Source organism: Benincasa hispida, chromosome 9 (genome assembly GCF_027475165.1).
Source record: "Benincasa hispida cultivar pf3 chromosome 9, pf3_genome.v1.1, whole genome shotgun sequence".
NCBI lineage: Eukaryota > Viridiplantae > Streptophyta > Magnoliopsida > Cucurbitales > Cucurbitaceae > Benincasa > Benincasa hispida.
Window position 1 is genome coordinate 20,673,713 of NC_143486.1, and position 17,486 is coordinate 20,691,198.

At 32.8% G+C, this 17,486-nt stretch overlaps 2 protein-coding genes across 2 annotated transcripts; both read right to left on the reverse strand.

Annotated features, from left to right (window-relative positions):
- Positions 1 to 2,231: 2,231 nt before the first annotated feature.
- Positions 2,232 to 4,043, reverse strand: LOC120084598 (protein SEED AND ROOT HAIR PROTECTIVE PROTEIN-like). Its single transcript, XM_039040406.2, has 2 exons — positions 3,848 to 4,043; positions 2,232 to 2,706 (listed from the first exon to the last, which is right to left on the reverse strand). The coding sequence occupies exons 1-2, from the start codon at positions 4,041 to 4,043 to the stop codon at positions 2,393 to 2,395; spliced, it is 510 nt and encodes a 169-aa protein (XP_038896334.1). The 3' UTR covers positions 2,232 to 2,392.
- A 10,784-nt stretch (positions 4,044 to 14,827) lies between these two features.
- Positions 14,828 to 16,484, reverse strand: LOC120084597 (protein SEED AND ROOT HAIR PROTECTIVE PROTEIN-like). Its single transcript, XM_039040405.2, has 2 exons — positions 16,212 to 16,484; positions 14,828 to 15,388 (listed from the first exon to the last, which is right to left on the reverse strand). The coding sequence occupies exons 1-2, from the start codon at positions 16,456 to 16,458 to the stop codon at positions 15,060 to 15,062; spliced, it is 576 nt and encodes a 191-aa protein (XP_038896333.1). The 5' UTR covers positions 16,459 to 16,484; the 3' UTR covers positions 14,828 to 15,059.
- Positions 16,485 to 17,486: the final 1,002 nt, after the last annotated feature.

The following is a 17,486-nucleotide window of genomic DNA, read 5'->3' on the forward strand; positions in this document are numbered from 1 at the left end:
TAGCTTAGTAATACCTATCACTTTTTTGGTGTTAGATGGAAGTGTTGGAAGGAATTGAGTTGCTGTCCAATAGGTTTCAGACTGATCTTGGCAAGGTTTTGGTAAGTTTGGAGGTTAGTATTAATAGTTCTTTGTTACCCATTGAAGTATTGGTCTAATAATTGACTTATTTTCAATTTTTGATGTTCAATTCAAAGATTTCAAGGAATTGGAGCCACTATCCAACAAAGTTAACGATGTTTGGACGTTTTGAAAGGTATTAAGGCCTTGAAACTCTTTTGGAATTATTACATAGTTGCTGGAATTGCGTTTTGTAACCATTATTATTGAACTTTTCGTAGATTGGATTACGTTGTTGTATTTTAACACTTATTTATATATTTTAAAATTTGATGTTATCGCCTTTTATTCTATTTTGCAGGTTGACTTGCTTAAACATGGCTTGCCTGACCCTTAGTTCTCGATCTTTAGACTTCAAAGCTCAATGTATAGATTAAATAATGTACTTTGTTGAGATGTTATTTATTAAACAATTTGTCACTTTTGTGTTTATTAAAAGTTGAGTTTTGTATACAAAAGCAATAGTTGAGATTTTATTTTGTGCATGTACATGTGAAAGAGAAATATTGTTGTAATTTGTGAGGAGTATTCATAGTTGAACATATGGATTTGTAATGAATATATTGAGTTGATAGATCTTAAATGTATAATGTTTATTTATTTGATGTAATTGTATTGTTGGAATACAAGGTAGAAAATGAGAATATCGATTGGGGCATTTAATTTGAAAACAAAAAGACATATACTTGACACATAAAAAACGTCAAAGAGTATAACACTATACTTAACACTCGAATAAACTTAACATACCACCAATGTCAAGTATATTATCTTACTTGACACGAAAATTGTATCAAGAAACATATTACTTGACGTTTTTTCGAAGTCAAATTATCACAATATACTTGACACTCGAATAGTTGACGCTTTTATGAGTGTCAAGTATATCCTTTACTTAACACTGAAAAACGTCAAGTAATCGAATTTCTATAGTAGTGGTCTAACTAATTGGGCTCAAGGGCCAGACCCATGGATCGGCCAAGCCCAACCCATGGATCAACCAAGGAGCTCTCTTCATTTGGAGGGGAGGATTATATATTTTCAAAGAGTCCAGAGAGAATTCTCCCAACAATCAGAAGACTCCTAGACTCCTGAAGTTGCACACGTTTTGAAGACACAAGTCTCCTGAAGATACAAGGACTTTTCCAAGACTTCAATTTCAAGTAAATCACGTGCTTTGCTTCTTCAAGTCAAGCGTCCGCAATCAACTGAGAGAGAATATGAGGATCAAGTACTAAAGATCGAACCACATCGCATCAAATTAACATCAACAATAACACCAACTCAAGTTCAACTCCACGAAACAAGTTTTTTTGGAAACCCCGTGCGAACAATGACAATTTTCCATTATTTTCTAATCGACTTCATCAATTCTAAAATTTCATTCTTTTTTCTTTTGGAAATAAATTAAAGAATGTTTAAAATATGACACTTTTGTATGGATGACTCATTCCCAGCTCCCTAAATTATTAATAATACATCCTTCAAAATAATTAAAATCTAACTTTATGTTTACATTAAAGCGCACTACCACGTTTTAAACAATATCCTGCTAAGAATGGATGATCATGTCTATCATAGCCCTAACGCAATGGTCATATCTATCGCAATCTTCATTTTTCTTACACTTTATTACGCTTGCCCCACAAATATTACAGTGGAGGGGAGAAAAATGAAAATCGTGATAGACATGGTTATTGCATTAGGACAACAATAGATATGGTCATCCCTAACATGATACTGTATTGAATGCAGTAGTGGGCTCTGACGAGGTTTTCATTTGTTTTTTGGGTAGGTCAATAATTATTTAGGGCGAGAATATGTCATCAATCCATACAAAAAACTCTAAAATGTAGATGTCGATAGAAATGAGATATCAATTAAACGAAAATGTCCATAGAAATCTCGATAAATATTTTTTAAAAAAATTATAAAGGAAAAAAATATTCAATTTAACAAATAAACATTTTACGGTTTATTAAAGGGTCAAAATCTTTATTGCTTATATTATATTCATATATTAGTGATACTTTTTTGTTTTTTTTCTTCTTGGTATGTTTCAATAATTTTTTTATAATATAATGAAACTACTCATTAATCTTTTATGTCGATGTCGAATTCATGAATACATGAAAATATAGATGGAAATTAAATTTAATCTCATTGTAACCTATGCACAGTGAAGTTGAATTTTCACAACTTTCAACTCCATCAAATTACACCTCAAATTTTGGATAATTATTACATAATTATTATATATATCTTCTGTCTTTTAACTTTGGCAAGTGAAAAGGAAAGGCCCAACAGAGAAGAGTTTCATGTTGTTATGGACCAAAAGTTTGTAAGAATGAAGAAGAGCACCAGAGACTCCATTGTTGAGGTCAGAAGGAGATTGACAGTTCTCTAATGGCGAGACCTCTAAAAAAGCTTTGCATTCCTTCAACTCCCTCTTGTCTTCTACCTCTGAAGGAGATAATGTTGCCAAGAAGTAGCCATTTGCATCACTTGAATCACTTAAAAATGTGTAAGAAGCTGCCTCATAGCCATATTCATCCACTGCTTCACATGTGATTCTTGCTAAACCTCCTACATATGAAACAAACCCTAATTAGAACTCAACATTCTTCCTGCATATCTGGCATGTCTCGTTTGATAATCACATAATTTTTTTTTAAAAAAATATATATTTTTTTTATAATATGTGAGATAGTGAATTTAAACTTCAAAAATCGAGATTGATATATAGTACAAATTTATGTCAGCTAAGTTAGGCTTATTTTTTGTTTTAAATTTTTCTTTCTTTATTTAGTTAAAAAAATTAAACTGTTTTTTCTTTTCTTTTTTTCTAGAGAAAGATACGACAAATAAGTGGGTTAGTAGGTGCATAAGGATAGCTCAACCAAATTTGACACACTCTTAACACCATCATCATATCCTAGATCAATCAAGAACAAAGGATACTGTTGGATAGCTAAAAAAGAGAGATAACAAGGGAGTGGCGAGAGGAGAGCCCCAAATGAAGAAAGTATAATTTTAAAATAAGATCTAAATTGTGTTATCCAACGAGACCTTAATTTTCAAAAGTGATAAATATGTATGTTGTATTTTTAAATGATTCAATGGTGCATTCACTTAATATATTCTCATATATTATTCAAAATGCATTAAGTGATAATCAATAAAAAAAATACTCCATGATAAGTTTATCTCAATCATCATGTAGTCAAGTGATATGTTTGACCTATACACTCATAAATATTAAAAAAATAATAATAATAAATCCAAGGTATTCGAGAAAAGTAATTTGAAATTAAAAAAAAAGTCAAATACTCTTAATGGATTAAAAAATCTCCTCGTTAAAAATTTAATCAAACCCTACTAATTCTCTTTTAATATTCATTCATATGATCATTTAGATCCCATTTGATAACCATTTATTTTTTGTTTTTATTTTTTAAAATTAAGCCTATAAACATTACTTCCTCCTCGAAAATTCTTTCTTTATTATATGGTTTTTACCAAATGGTTTAAAACACTAAGTCAGATTTTGAAAACTAAGAAAAAATAGTTTTTTAAAACTTGTTTTTGTTTTTGAAATTTGGCTAAGGATTGATCAACTGTTGTAAATTACTACAAGAAATGGGAGGATCAACTGTTGTAAATTACTATAAGAAATGAGAGAAAATAGACTTAATTTTTAAAAGTCAAAAACCAAACACTAAGTTACCTGGAAGAGGGGCAATTGTTGAGCCAAATTTATAAAGAATAATTCCTTCAATACCAATCATGGTAGAGAGAAGCCTTTCTTCCTTACCAATTTTGGGTGTCATAAGAACATAATTAGACCTACCACCATTGTCATCACCATTAGCTGAAGCAATAATGACCGAAAGTGACAAGAAAATTGCATGTATAGAAGCCATTTTCATTGGAGAGGATGAAACAGAAGAAGGAAGAATTGATTTGGGTTTGAGCCTTAGAAGCCTTAGCTTTATAAATCAAATTTGTATCTTAATATTATATAAATATATAATATGTTGCATGGTTGAGCTACATTATTGCATGTATCTACATTTTATAATGACATTTTTTATTTTTATATATTTTATGGTTGAAAACTTTATTGGATGCACGATGGGAACAAACATTATGGGACTTTAGTGGCTCAAGTGTTGAGGGCTAATGCAAATAAAATATATCAAATCCTTTTTTTTTTATTTATTATTATAAGAATTGGTAGTATTATTAAAAAAAACTTTGACGCAATTGTATAATTCTTTCTTTGAATTCATGGCCTTTGTTTGGTGCATATAATTATAAAAATAACTTTTTAAGATTTAATATAGGGCTTTTTTTAAATATAATATAATATAATATATATAACACTCATTCACTATGGGGATTTTTAAATATTTGTGTTTAGATATACTTATGGGCTTTTAATTAGTTTAGGCTCATTATTAGATAAAAGTGTTGTTATTGCGGATATAGTTCAACTACATATAAATGTGTTTGTGATCAAGAGGTCTATGATTCAAATCTCTCTATCTTTATTGTTAAAAAGAAATAAAAAGAAAAAAAAAAGGAAAATTGGAAGAAATAGCAAAATCGAAGGTACCTTTTGATTTTTGTCAAAAAAAATGAAAATAATAAGATATTTGACAAAAGCATGCTGCACACATGATATATTTTTTTTAATCCCAAAAATTCCCCTAGTATGGTCGATTAACAGTTATTTCGAAATTGCTATACTGTATATAAATTTTCAATAGAAATACAGTGTAAATGGAATCGTCTATTATGAAACTGTATATCAACTCTCAATAGAAATATCGTGTAAATGGAATCATCGGTTATAAGACACCAATCTAATAGATTCAAGAGATAAAAGTGTCGATTTTTTTCCCATTTTAAAATTTGAATTGGAGGTTTCATATCTGTTTTGATTTGGTTTAACCACTTTTTGAAAATATTTAGAATTAATCAATTTTTAATTTGTTTATCACCATTTTGATTTTAATTTATAATATATCTTTAAATTTTACATTATTTTATTGGTTTTTATTATTTTAAATTCGGATTAAATTTTTTTTATCTTGATTAGGATTTTAGGTAATATTTTATACAATTATCATCAAACAAACTATATATTTCATTTAAAATTTATCATTTTTTTGTATCTTTTAACCACCTTTTATTCATTATCATCTTATTATATTGTTATACCATTAATTTGTCTTTTTGACAAACAAATAAGTATTCGCTTTTGCAATCTTGCTATTTTTGTTATGCCTCTACAACATGTTAGGCTTCTTTCGTAGGTTTTGTGGTTGATGGTGTTATAAATACAGCGTAATTGTTGAATCTTAAATGAAAATAAAATTACGAATATAGTATAATTGTAAATATATGAGCTTCTTTCCTGATTTCTCTCCCCCAAATTACATTTAAATTTATATTTTATTATCAAATTAGATTTGATCTAATTGCTTATCTAGTTAATCACAATAAACAAAATTTTCCTGATTTTTTTCTCCAATTTATATTTAAATTTATCTTTTATTATAAAATTTGATTTTTTTCTAATTAACTTTCTATTTGTTTAAATGTTTGTTACAAATTCAATTGTATCTAAATATTTTTTTCATTTTTTTATACATATTTTTTTCATTCTTGTATACATATGGATTTTTAATTATTATTTGTGTTTAGATATATTTGTGAGCTTTAAATTAGTTTAGGTTGCTGCTAAAATGGACATTATTCAACTAACATGTAAATATGTTTGTGACCAAGAGGTCTATAGGTCAAATCTATCTACCTCTCTAGTTAAAAGAAAAATAGATAAAGTGGTAATAATACTTAATATTAATAAAGCCCACAATAGTAAGTTTTAGGTTAGAAAACATTGTCTCTACACTATAATGAAGGCAACTTAGTCTCTGAATTTTATTTTATAAGTGTTCGCATGAAATTCTAAGAGAAATTTATTTCGTGGAACTTGAACTTTGTATTTGTATTAATTTTGTGGAAAATGAGTATAATCTATAATACATAGTATTTTGATGCTTTCAAAATAAATTATAATCTTTAAGCTGGTTCATCTTCTTGAACGATCAACCCTTGGGCTTGATGATCTCCTTGAGTGATCGGCCTTTGGGCTTGTTGATCTTCTTGGATGATCGGCCTTTGGGCTTATTGATCTTCTTGGATGATCGACTCTTGGGTTTGATAATCTTCATGGACGATCGGCCTTTGGGCTTGTTGATCTTGTTGGATGATTAGTGTTTGCACAAGGCTTCCGAAAAAACTTGTTTCATGGGATTGAACTTGAGTTGATGTTGAGGTTGAGGTTGATTTGATGTGATGTGGTTCGATCTCTAGTATTTGATCCTCCGATTCTCTCTTAGTTGGGTGGATATGTTTGACTTGAAGAAAAAAAGCACCAAACGTTGTTGAAGTAGAAGTCTTGGAAGAGTGTTTGTGTCTTCAAGGGTCTTTCGTCTTCTATGAGTGCAACTTTAGGAGTCTTGGGAGTATTCTGCTTGTTGATGAATTCTCTCTAGCTCTCTGAATTTATAATTGCTTGTATCTTCAAAGGACTCTACTCTTCAGAATGCTTGTATCTTCAAATGAGTCTTCTTCAGTCTTCAAGCATGGTCAGCTTCAAGAGTCAAGGAGTCTTCTGATTGTAGAGAATTCCCTACAAACTTGTTGACCCCTCCAAATGAAGAGAGCTTCTCTATCTATAGAGTTCACAGGTGGGTTTGGCTTGGTTGATCTATGGGTTCGACCTTTGGGCCCAGTTAGTTGGACTTTGACCCAAAAAATAATATCAAATTGTGTCAAATTAATCCTATCTGATTCAACGGTCATGATAAAACCACGTGGCGTCATCGGAATTTGTTTTCAACTTCTATTCGGGACATATGTCAACTTCTAATTGAGCCCAAATTTAATGATTTGGAATTTCGTCATTAATTTAGTAAATGACGTGGCAACTTGTGATTGTTCCAAAATTTCTCATTCAACAAATGCCCTTTTCGAGATTTATGGTGGATAAATCTCGAAAAATATAAGGTTGGAATCAAAATCCAAATATATTTGTTATTGAATTTGACTTCAATTGATGTGTCAGTCAAACTATGAATTTAGTACATAAGTTTAACTTGAATTTGGGATAAAATTTTGAATATTGTCAAATTTACAAAAAAATTTGAGCTTTGTCCCAATTTAATTTGATTTGGGTTTAAGATACAATTTAGGATATGCCAAGATTTTAATAAAAGATCCATTGAGATTTTTTTTCTTATCCACAATTTATTTGAAGATAAAAAATAACTCAATGTTAGAAAACTTGAATTTGGAATAAATTTTGGAATATGATCAAATTTTAATTTGAGATTTTACCCCAATTTGATTTGGATTTAAGATAAAATTTGGGATATACCCATATTTCAATACAAGATCAATTGAGTTTTTTTTTCTTATCCGCAATTTATTTTGTGGGGGTGAATTTTAGATTTTTACCAAAACTTTATTTGGAAATAGAGATAAGAACCTAAATTTGAATGAATTTGATATAAAATTTGGAAGATGCCCAAATTTTAATTTGAAATTTTGTTCTTATTAATTTGGCTTGAGGATAAAAGTCTGGTAATTTGGTGATTTAAATTTGGGATAAAATTTGGAATTTGCCCAAATTTTAATTTAGCTTGAAGATAAAAGTAAGATTTGGTGATTTAGATTTTGGATAAATTTTGAATATGCCCAAATTTTAATTTGAGATTTTATCTTAATAATTTGGCTTAAAGATAAAAGTTTGATGATTTAGATTTGGGATAAAATTTGGAATATGCCCAAATTAAGCTTGAGGATAAAAGTCTATGATTTGGATTTGGGATAAAATTTGGAATATACCCAAATTTTAATTTGAGATTTTATCCTTAATAATTTGGCTTGAGGATAAAAGTCTGATGATTTGGATTTAGGATAAAATTTGGAATATACCCAAATTTTAATTTGAGATTTTATCCTTAATAATTTGGTTTAAGGATAAAAGTCGGATGATTTGGTGATTTAGATTTGGGATAAAATTTGGAATATGTCCAAATTTTAATTTGAGATTTTATTTACAATTTAATCTCAATGTTGAACAATTTGATTTTGAATAAAATTTGGGTGATTTTATCCACAATTTAAATTGAATAAAATTTGGAATATGTCCAAATCTTAGTTAAAGGTAAATTTAAGGACAAAATCTAATAAAATCAAATTAGATAAGGAATTTGTTTCATTTAATTTGACATTAGCATATAATCAAATTAGGAAATCTAAAAAAATCTAAAATTTTAAATCAAATCTTTATTTAATTTGGATTTCCTAATTTGTTATAGAACCTAGGGAACCTCTATTACCCTAAACCCCTTCATTATTCTCACCCCCTCCTCTTCTTCTAATCTTTCCTTTCTCTCTTTTTCCTCTTTTCTTCCAACGTTTTTTTTTTTTTTTCATTCTTTCTTTTTCCACTATTTTTTTCAAAGTTTTTTTTCTCCTTTTTTTTGTTTGTTGATCTTTTCTGTTTTATTTTTATTAATTTTTTTTTACTTCCTTTTTTTTTCTTCCAAGCGAAATTACACTCGAATTTTGGAGATGAAGCGAAGCCACACTTGACTTTTGGAGATGAAGCAAAGTCACACTTGACTTTTGGAGATGAAGCAAAGCCACACTTGACTTTTGGAGATGAAGCGAAGCCGCACTTGACTTGTGGAGATAAAGTCAAGTCGCCTTTATGCCAGACTTGTGGAGATGAAGTGAATCCACGCCAGACTTGTGGAGATAAAGCGAAGCCACGCCAGACTTATGGAGATAAAGCGAAGCCACGCCAGATTTTGGAGATGAAGTGAGCCACACTAGACTTTGGAGATGAAGTGAGCCACGCCAGACTTTGGAGATGAAGCGAGCCACGCCAGACTTTGGAGATGAAGCGAGTCACGCCAGAATTTGGAGATGAAACAAGCCATGCCAGACTTTGGAGATGAAGCGAGCCATGCTAGACTTTGGAGATGAAGTGAGTCATGCTTTTGAAGATGAAACGAAACCATGCCATCAGTTTGAAGATGAAGTGAACCACGCCAGACTTTAGAGATGAAGCGAAGTCGCGTCATGATTTTGTAGACGGAGACATTGAAGATGGAGTCGAGTCATGCTAACCGACCATGAATTTGAAGATGAAGTGGAGCCATGCACACCAACTTTGAACTTGAAGATGGAGTGGAGTCATGCATACTGAACTTGAAGATGGAGAGGAGCCATGCACGCCGACCTTAAACTTGAAGATGGAAGTGGATCCATGCACACCGATCTTAAACTTGAAGATGGAAGTAGAGCCATGCACACCAATCTTGGACTTGAAAATGGAAGTAGGGCCATGCATGTCAATCTTGAACTTGAAAATGGAGCAGCATCGATGGAGCCTCTGAACTTGAAGATGGAGAAGCATCGACTAGACCTTCGCATTTGAGTTTGACAAAGCATCAGCAAATCCTCCGCAATTGAGTTTGACAAAGCATCGGCGAATCCTCTACACTTGAGCTTAAAGAATCGGTGAATCCACTGCATTTGGGTTTGGATTATCGACGAATCTTCCGCATTTGAGCTTGATGAAGTATCGGCGACTTCTCCGCACTTGAGCTTGAAGCATCGGCGAATCCTCCGCACTTGAGTTTGACGAAGCATCAATGAATCTTTGCATTGAGCTGACTTCACGACTTTGAGCATGAAGATGGCATTGCAAAGCCTCTAGACTTGAGCATGAACATGAAGTATCGATGAAACTTCTGCATTTGAAGATGGAAGAGCATCCAAGTTTGAACTTCGAAGAGGAAGCAGAGTGCATTCCAAGTGTGTGCCTTTTATTTACTATGCTAGCTTCTTACTAGAGATGAACTTCTTCAATCTGTTGTGTTGCCCCCAATAGGGATGAACATTTTCAATCTGGAGTGTCATTCTTTTATGGGAATGATCAACATCAATCTTGTAGTATCATACTTAGGTGGTTATGGTACCCTTTCTGATGGACAAAATTTAAATTTCTTTAAATTTCCTTCGTACCCTTAAAGAAAGGGATCAAATCATAACGTAGTTTAAGTTTTTTTTTTTTTTTTTTAACGGGGCTGAACTTGAAGTTTCTTTCAAGCTGCCTACGTACCCTTCATAATGATAGAAATCAAGTCGTAACGTAGTTCGTACAAAGATTTTTTTTTTTTTTTTATTAGGGGGAAAGGGAGAGGATTCACATTTTAAGCTCATGCGAGCTAGGAGCATCATGCAGTTTAGGCTCTTGCGATGAGGCGCTTCTTCATTTAAACTTCAAAAGCTCTTATTTCATCATGGTTTTGATCAACATCTTCATTTGTAGGATTTGTCAATATGATGAGTTTTGGCTTCACTATCAAGGAACCTTCTGTACTTATGTCAACAGAAAATTTCCTCTTCATGCTGAAGAGACACGACTGCGAATTTTTTCTTCATGGAATGACGTCGCCTTCAAGATTGTCATCCTTCCTTTATGTTGATTGCTTGTTGTCTTGAAACAATCAAAAGCAGATGCTGAAGGTCGATCTTTCTTTGATGTGGATATACTTAGCCTTTTGAAGGCTGAAGTTCGAGTAGAAGTAGTTGTTGGACATTGGTCTTCTTCTCCTACCGTGGCCATACTCAATCTTTGAAAGACTAAATATCGAGCACTTGAAGGCTTAATACGATCGAAAACAGAAGTTCTTTGCTTCATTTCTTCTGAGTCCTTGACTTCTTCGACAGTTATATGATTGTTGTCGACTTCCACTATGCCGACAGTGTGACATGCAATAACTTCTGATACTTTCTCTGGATGATTATTGAGAAAGCTTATTGGGAGAAATTCTGTCGAAGTTTCTGGCCATCGAAATTGAGGGAAGTTCTTGTCTTCTTTCTTAGCAGGCTTAGGCTTCCATGTCATCTTTTTGCCTTTCTTGTTATGAGTCTTGTTCCTTCTTCTATAGCTTCAATAGGAATGTGACTCTTTTTGGGTGGAGTTTGGCTGTGTTCTTTTTCGACGAGTCACAACTATCCACCCTTCGTTGTCATCTTCAACGAACTCATCTTTCTTTTTGGAATTTGTTGTTTGAATCTCTTGCTGGAACCTAACAACTATAGGCTCGAAGGCTCCAAAACTGATCAGTCTTTTTCTTTGAGCATGGGACACAGACAGTGTTGGAATACTTAAAGTCGTCGGCACTGTAGTGTGATTTGTCTGAGCTACTTCATCCAAATCTAGCTCAATCTTCTTTTCACAAGCCAACTTCAGAATTCGTTCCTTCAGCACGAAGCACCTTTCAACTGGGTGACTAATGACCCGATGATACTTATAGTAGTTAGGATCATCTACTTTTCCTATTTGTTCTGGCCGCTTACATTCCGGTAGCTGAATAAGTTGCTTCTCTAGCAGTTGCTCCAACATATCTGCCACATCAGAGTCAAGGAATGGATAAACTTTCTCTTGTCTTTCTTTAAGAGTTATACAACGCTTCTCGCCCTCATTGTGCTTTCTTTCAAATTTTGTTTGTTTTCCTTTGGAGAAAAATTTCAGCGAGGTCACATAAACGACCATAGATTCTTTTGTGGCACTATCCACGGTCTTTTCAGTGCTCTTGGATTCATTTTTGTATTTTCTCCCATCAGGGCTAGGAAATCTTTAGTTCCCCTGTTGGCGATGCTCAGCTTCATATCATGAGCATGTGTTGCCAACTCCTCCGACGTACGAGGTTTTATCCCTTGTAGGATGTACAGAAGCTTCTAGTGCATGCCTTGAGTGCAGATCTTCACTGTAGATAATTCAGTAAGTCTATCTTTACAATCCAGACTCAAAACTCTCCATCAGTTGATGTAGTCGATGACCGACTCTTCTTTCTACTGTTTTGTGTTCGTCAGCTCCATCATGCGGTGTGCCTTGTACTGTAGAAGCCGTTCAGGAACTCCCTTTCTAGTTGTTCCCAATTGTCACTAATTTCTGGCACCAAATCAGTATACCAATCGAAAGCATTTTCTTTCAAGGTACGGACGAACTGCTTGACTAGCTGGTGTCCTCTGGTTCATGCATTTTCGCAGGTTTCAATGAAGTCTGCAACATGTTGTGTTGGATTGCCCTTTCCATTGAACTGCTGGAACTTTGGAGGTTGATACCCAACTGGCATTCTCAGGTTGTCGATTCTCTTGGTGTACGGCTTGGAGTACATAAAGAAGGACTGTGATGGTCTTCCGTACTGAGCCCTTAAGGAGTTTGTAATCATATCCTGCAGTTGTTGAATTGACAGGGTGGCGACAGAGGTAGATTGTTGTGGGTGGTCTTCCTACAAGATAGTCTTTACTTTGTCATTGGCTTTCATAGCTAAAGATTGACTCGACTCAGCAATTTCTCGAGCCTGTATTTCATCTCTTAAAGCAATGATTTCATGATCTCGCTCTTCTACCGCTTTCATCAGGAGATTTATTTTTATCTCCATCTCTACCATGGTCGACTCAGTTGTTACGAATCATGACAGGCACTACATCAACATGTGATTTTTTCTCTGATAGATTAGTAGCAGAAGCATAGTTGTCGAACAAGAGATTTTCTCTGATGACAATCCCGGCTTTAGGAGATTCCATCAGTTGGTCCCAGATTTCCTCCATAATGACAGAGCTTATGTAAGTGTTGCTTATGACGGTAGCTTTGGATGTAGCTTTCTTAGGTGCCATTTGTAGATTTGTTAACTTGGATGACAAGAGAGAGATGAGAGGTAGAGAGGTCCCACTAGGCGTGCCAATTTGTTCGCACGAGATTTCAAGAGAAATTTATTTCGTGGAACTTGAACTTTGTATTTGTATTAATTTTGTGGAAAGTGAGTACAATCTCTAATACATGGTATTTTGATGCTTTCAAAATAAATTATAATCTTTAAGCTGGTGATCTTCTCGACCCTTGGGCTTGTTGATCTCCTTGAGTGATTGGCCTTTGGGCTTGTTGATTTTCTTGGATAATCAGCCTTTGAGCTTATTGATCTTCTTGGATGATCGACTTTTGGGCTTGATGATCTTCTTAGACGATCGACCTTTGGGCTTAATGATCTTCTTGGATGATCGACTTTTGGGCTTGATGATCTTCTTAGACGATCGACCTTTGGGCTTATTGATCTTCTTGGATGATTAGTGTTCGCACGAGGCTTCCAGAGAAACTTGTTTCGTGAGGTTGAACTTGAGTTGGTGTTGAGGTTGAGGTTGATTTGATGCGATGTGGTTCGATCTTTAGGACTTCATCCCCCGATTATCTCTCGGTTGGGTGGATGTGCTTGACTTGAAGAAGAAAACACCAAACATTCATAAAGTAGAAGTCTTGGAAGAGTATTTGTGTCTTCAAGGGTCTTCTGTCTTCTAGGAGTGCAGCTTTAGGAGTCTTGGGAGTCTTTTGCTTGTTGATGAATTCTCTCTGGCTCTTTGAATGTAGAATTGCTTGTATCTTCAAAGGACTCCACTCTTCAGAAAACTTATATCTTCAAAGGAATTCGGTCTTCAAGCATGGTCAGCTTCAAGAGTCAAGGAGTCTTATGATTGTAGAGAATTCCCTACAAGCTCTCTGGAGTATAGAATCGCCAACCCCCTCCAAATGAGGAGAGCTTCTCTATTTATAGAGTTCACAGGTGGGCTTGGGCTTGGACTTGGTTGATCCATGGGCTTGGCCTTTGGGCCCAATTAGTTGGACTTTGACCCAAATAATAATATCAAATTGAACCAAATTAATCCTATCTGATTCAACGGTCATGATAAAACCACATGGCGTTATCGAAATTTGTCTTTAACTTCTATTGGGATATATGTCAACTTCTAATTGAGCTCAAATTTAATGATTTGAAATTTTGTCATTAATTTAGTAAATGGCGTGGCAACTTGTGATTGTTCCAAAATTTCTCATTCAAAAATAAGGATTTAATAATCATATTTTCAATTTTCTAACCGTTTGGTATCTAAAGTATAGTATGTAACAAATGGATGGTTGTAGTTTAAAATTTATAACAAATTATCATAAAATTTTTCATTAAAATTTTAAGTATCGATAAATAAACCTATTAATCGTTGAAGTTTATATGTCAGGGAGTCAAATCATTAAGACTTGCCATGTGGTCCAATTGTTGAGGAAGAAAAAAAAAATTGGGGTTATTTCATCTATCTATTGTGTAGCCCTTCACCCAATGATTGCCATGTGATAATTTAAAAAATATATATTATTGTTGTTTTTTTTTTTTTTAAAAAAAAAAAAAAGAAAAAAAAAAAAAAAAAAGAGAGAAATATGAATTTAGTAGCAACTTAAATGTTGCTCGTTGAAGAAAATGTGTTCTTGTTTAGCTCGAACACACCAAGAGGTGAAAAGCTAAACCACTAGAAGGTGTAAGTGGCAGAACAATGCATGTAATCTTCCATGTATAAAAAACAGAGTCCCACCCTTCATATACATCATAGCAACATACGCTCTAGTCCACCTCAACATACCAGTTCGAATTAATTAAACACAATAAAAGACTAAATTGCTACCAATTATAAAATTAGTGGATTGAACCATTACAAACTAAAGTTATTACTTCCTTAAGAGTTCATACCATTTATTTATTATAATGGTTAATACAATTGTTCAAAATGAGAGAAATTTAAAGAATACACATAAATTTCTTGATAAGAATGAGAATACATAATAGCTTACATCTAACCATTTCTTCTAATTTCACACTCCATGTCCATTGAAATAACTAAATGAAACAAAACAAATAACCCGAAAAAGAAAACAAAGGGAAAAGAACAAGAAAACAACAACAAAGTTACATAAACATGAATTGAAATTGTATATAGATAAAAAAAAAAAAAAAAAAAAACTAAGGCACTATAGTTGGTTGTGAGGAATAGAAGAAAGATCCAAGAGAGTACAACTTCATCTTCTTGTGTGTGAGAATGCGAAAAGAACGAAAGAGAGCACCGATAACGCCATTGTTAACGTTGGTAAGGTATTTGCAGTCCTCACATGGGGAATAAGGAGGAAGGAAGGCTTTGCATTGTGTCACTTTGGCTTTGCCTTTGAGCTTGGAAGGTGACAATGTGGCTAAGAAATAGCCATGGTCATCACTTGGGAGGCTTGAGAATGAAAAAGGAGCCATTTCTTTGCCATTTTCATTCAAAGCCATACATGTGATTCTTGCTACAATACCTATGAGTAAATATTTTCAACTAATTAACAAAAGCATTCACATATTGTTTAAAAAAAAAACTATTTTTGTATGAATTTGAACTCTAATTAGACATGAAACATGAGAGATTTCTCTCGCCTTAAAAGAAAAAAGTATGTGACAAAATTATTGTTGTGCTCATGTTGGCACCTAACTATATTGTTTAGGTTTTATATATATTAATAAGCATGAAATGTAAACTATTAATAACTATTTGGTTGAAAAAAATTAAGGTTACTTCTAAAAACCAAGTTAAATTTGAAAATCTAAAAATTAGTTTAAGACTCATCTAATAGCAACTTCGTTTTTAATTTTGTGTTTTTGAAATTCATACTTGTTTTCTGTGATTTTCACATTAAAAAAAAAAAAAAAAAAAAAACTTAATTCATAATCAAGTTCTAAGATAAAAACAACTATGTTCTGTTTTAGAGAAAAAAAAAACACATACGTCTTTTGATAATAGTTAAAACCATGAATATTTTAATCGTCAATTATATGATATATGTAAGTTGAGTTATACTTTTTTTATATGAAAAAAACAAATAATAATTAAATATATTTTCAAATATAGAAAAATGAACCATGATATTTATAAATATATCAAATGTTCACTGTCTATCTACGATAGATCGCGATAAATTACTATCTTTGTATAGACACAAATAATATACAGATAATAATCTATCGCAATCTATCGAGATTTAATGTAATAGAATGTGATATTTTATTATTATTTATAGATATTTTTAACAGTTTTGTTATTTAAAATAATTTTTCTAATAATTGCGGAATGAGTGAGTTTACCTTTAAGAGGATGGTATTTAGTGCCATTTTTACAAGAAACAACTCCTTCAACAGCGATGAGGAGCGACGCCGTCACTTCACCTCCATACGACGGGAGCGATTTCTCGTAGATTGGCAATCCTTCATAATCTTGGACGTCGGGAAAGTGATAGTCGTAGTCCGCCACAGAAGAAACGGCAGCAGCCGCAGCCAACAGCCACAGCAGCAGCACCGGAATTGCAGAGATCAGCTGCCTCGCGAGAGCCATATTTTCTTTATCTTTATATTATAATATTTCTGGCGCTGCTCTGGATAGTGTTATATTTCTCTGAGGGTTTTATAGAGAGAGAGAAAGGTTCAAGTTTATGAGTTGGATTTGAATAATTGCTCGCACGACGCTGGAGGGAGAATAGTACATGAATAATTAGTGCTTGTAACGTAATCATGTTATTGGATGAACATTAAATTATTTTTTATTTTCTTCTCTTTTTAATAAATCACTACTTATTTTGTTTTTGAGATTTGTGATTGTTTTCAAGGACCAATTCAATTGAATTGATTGATTGTTGATTGTTTTGCCAACAAGAGTGTAATTCAACTGGCATAGTGTTCATACTATCGATCTCGAAGTTTGAGGTTCAGTTTCCCCACACCCAATTTAATTACAATACCTTTCAAAAAAAAAATTGTGATTGTTTTTCTACTTTTATTTTACCGTGGATTTTAAAAAACAAAAATGTTTTTTTTTCAAAATGGGGCCCAGATTTTGAAGGTGATGTTTCCTTCCAAGTAAATAATAAAACAAAGAAATATTTCATATATAGAAGTAATTTTTACGCTAACAACTTATTTAAAAAGTTGTCAACATAGCATAGCTCAATTGGCAGTGTGCTAAAAACGACGAGATTCATGAAAAATTTCACAAAATGACCCAAAAACCAAAAAATTTTCTACCGATAACCTCTTCTTAAAAACTTTTACCATTGACATTTTGCCCTTGCGAAATTTCAAAATTACCTCCAATTTTAAAAAGTCTTCAGACCAAAGTCTTTCATTTTCTTCCTTCAACCATTTCTCAAGCATTCATTTAATATGTATTCAATGCAATACTAACATTCCACCAAAACATTTATTCCCAACTAATATTTTACCAATAGCATCAAATAATATTCGTATGAATAGAATGGAAGGTCACTCTCAGTATTCACTTTCTGTCCAACTTCCCCACGAAATTCTCCCATTGTTCTTTTGGAGTGTTCTCTTAGAGTTTCAGTTCAACATCCTGTCAATCGCTTT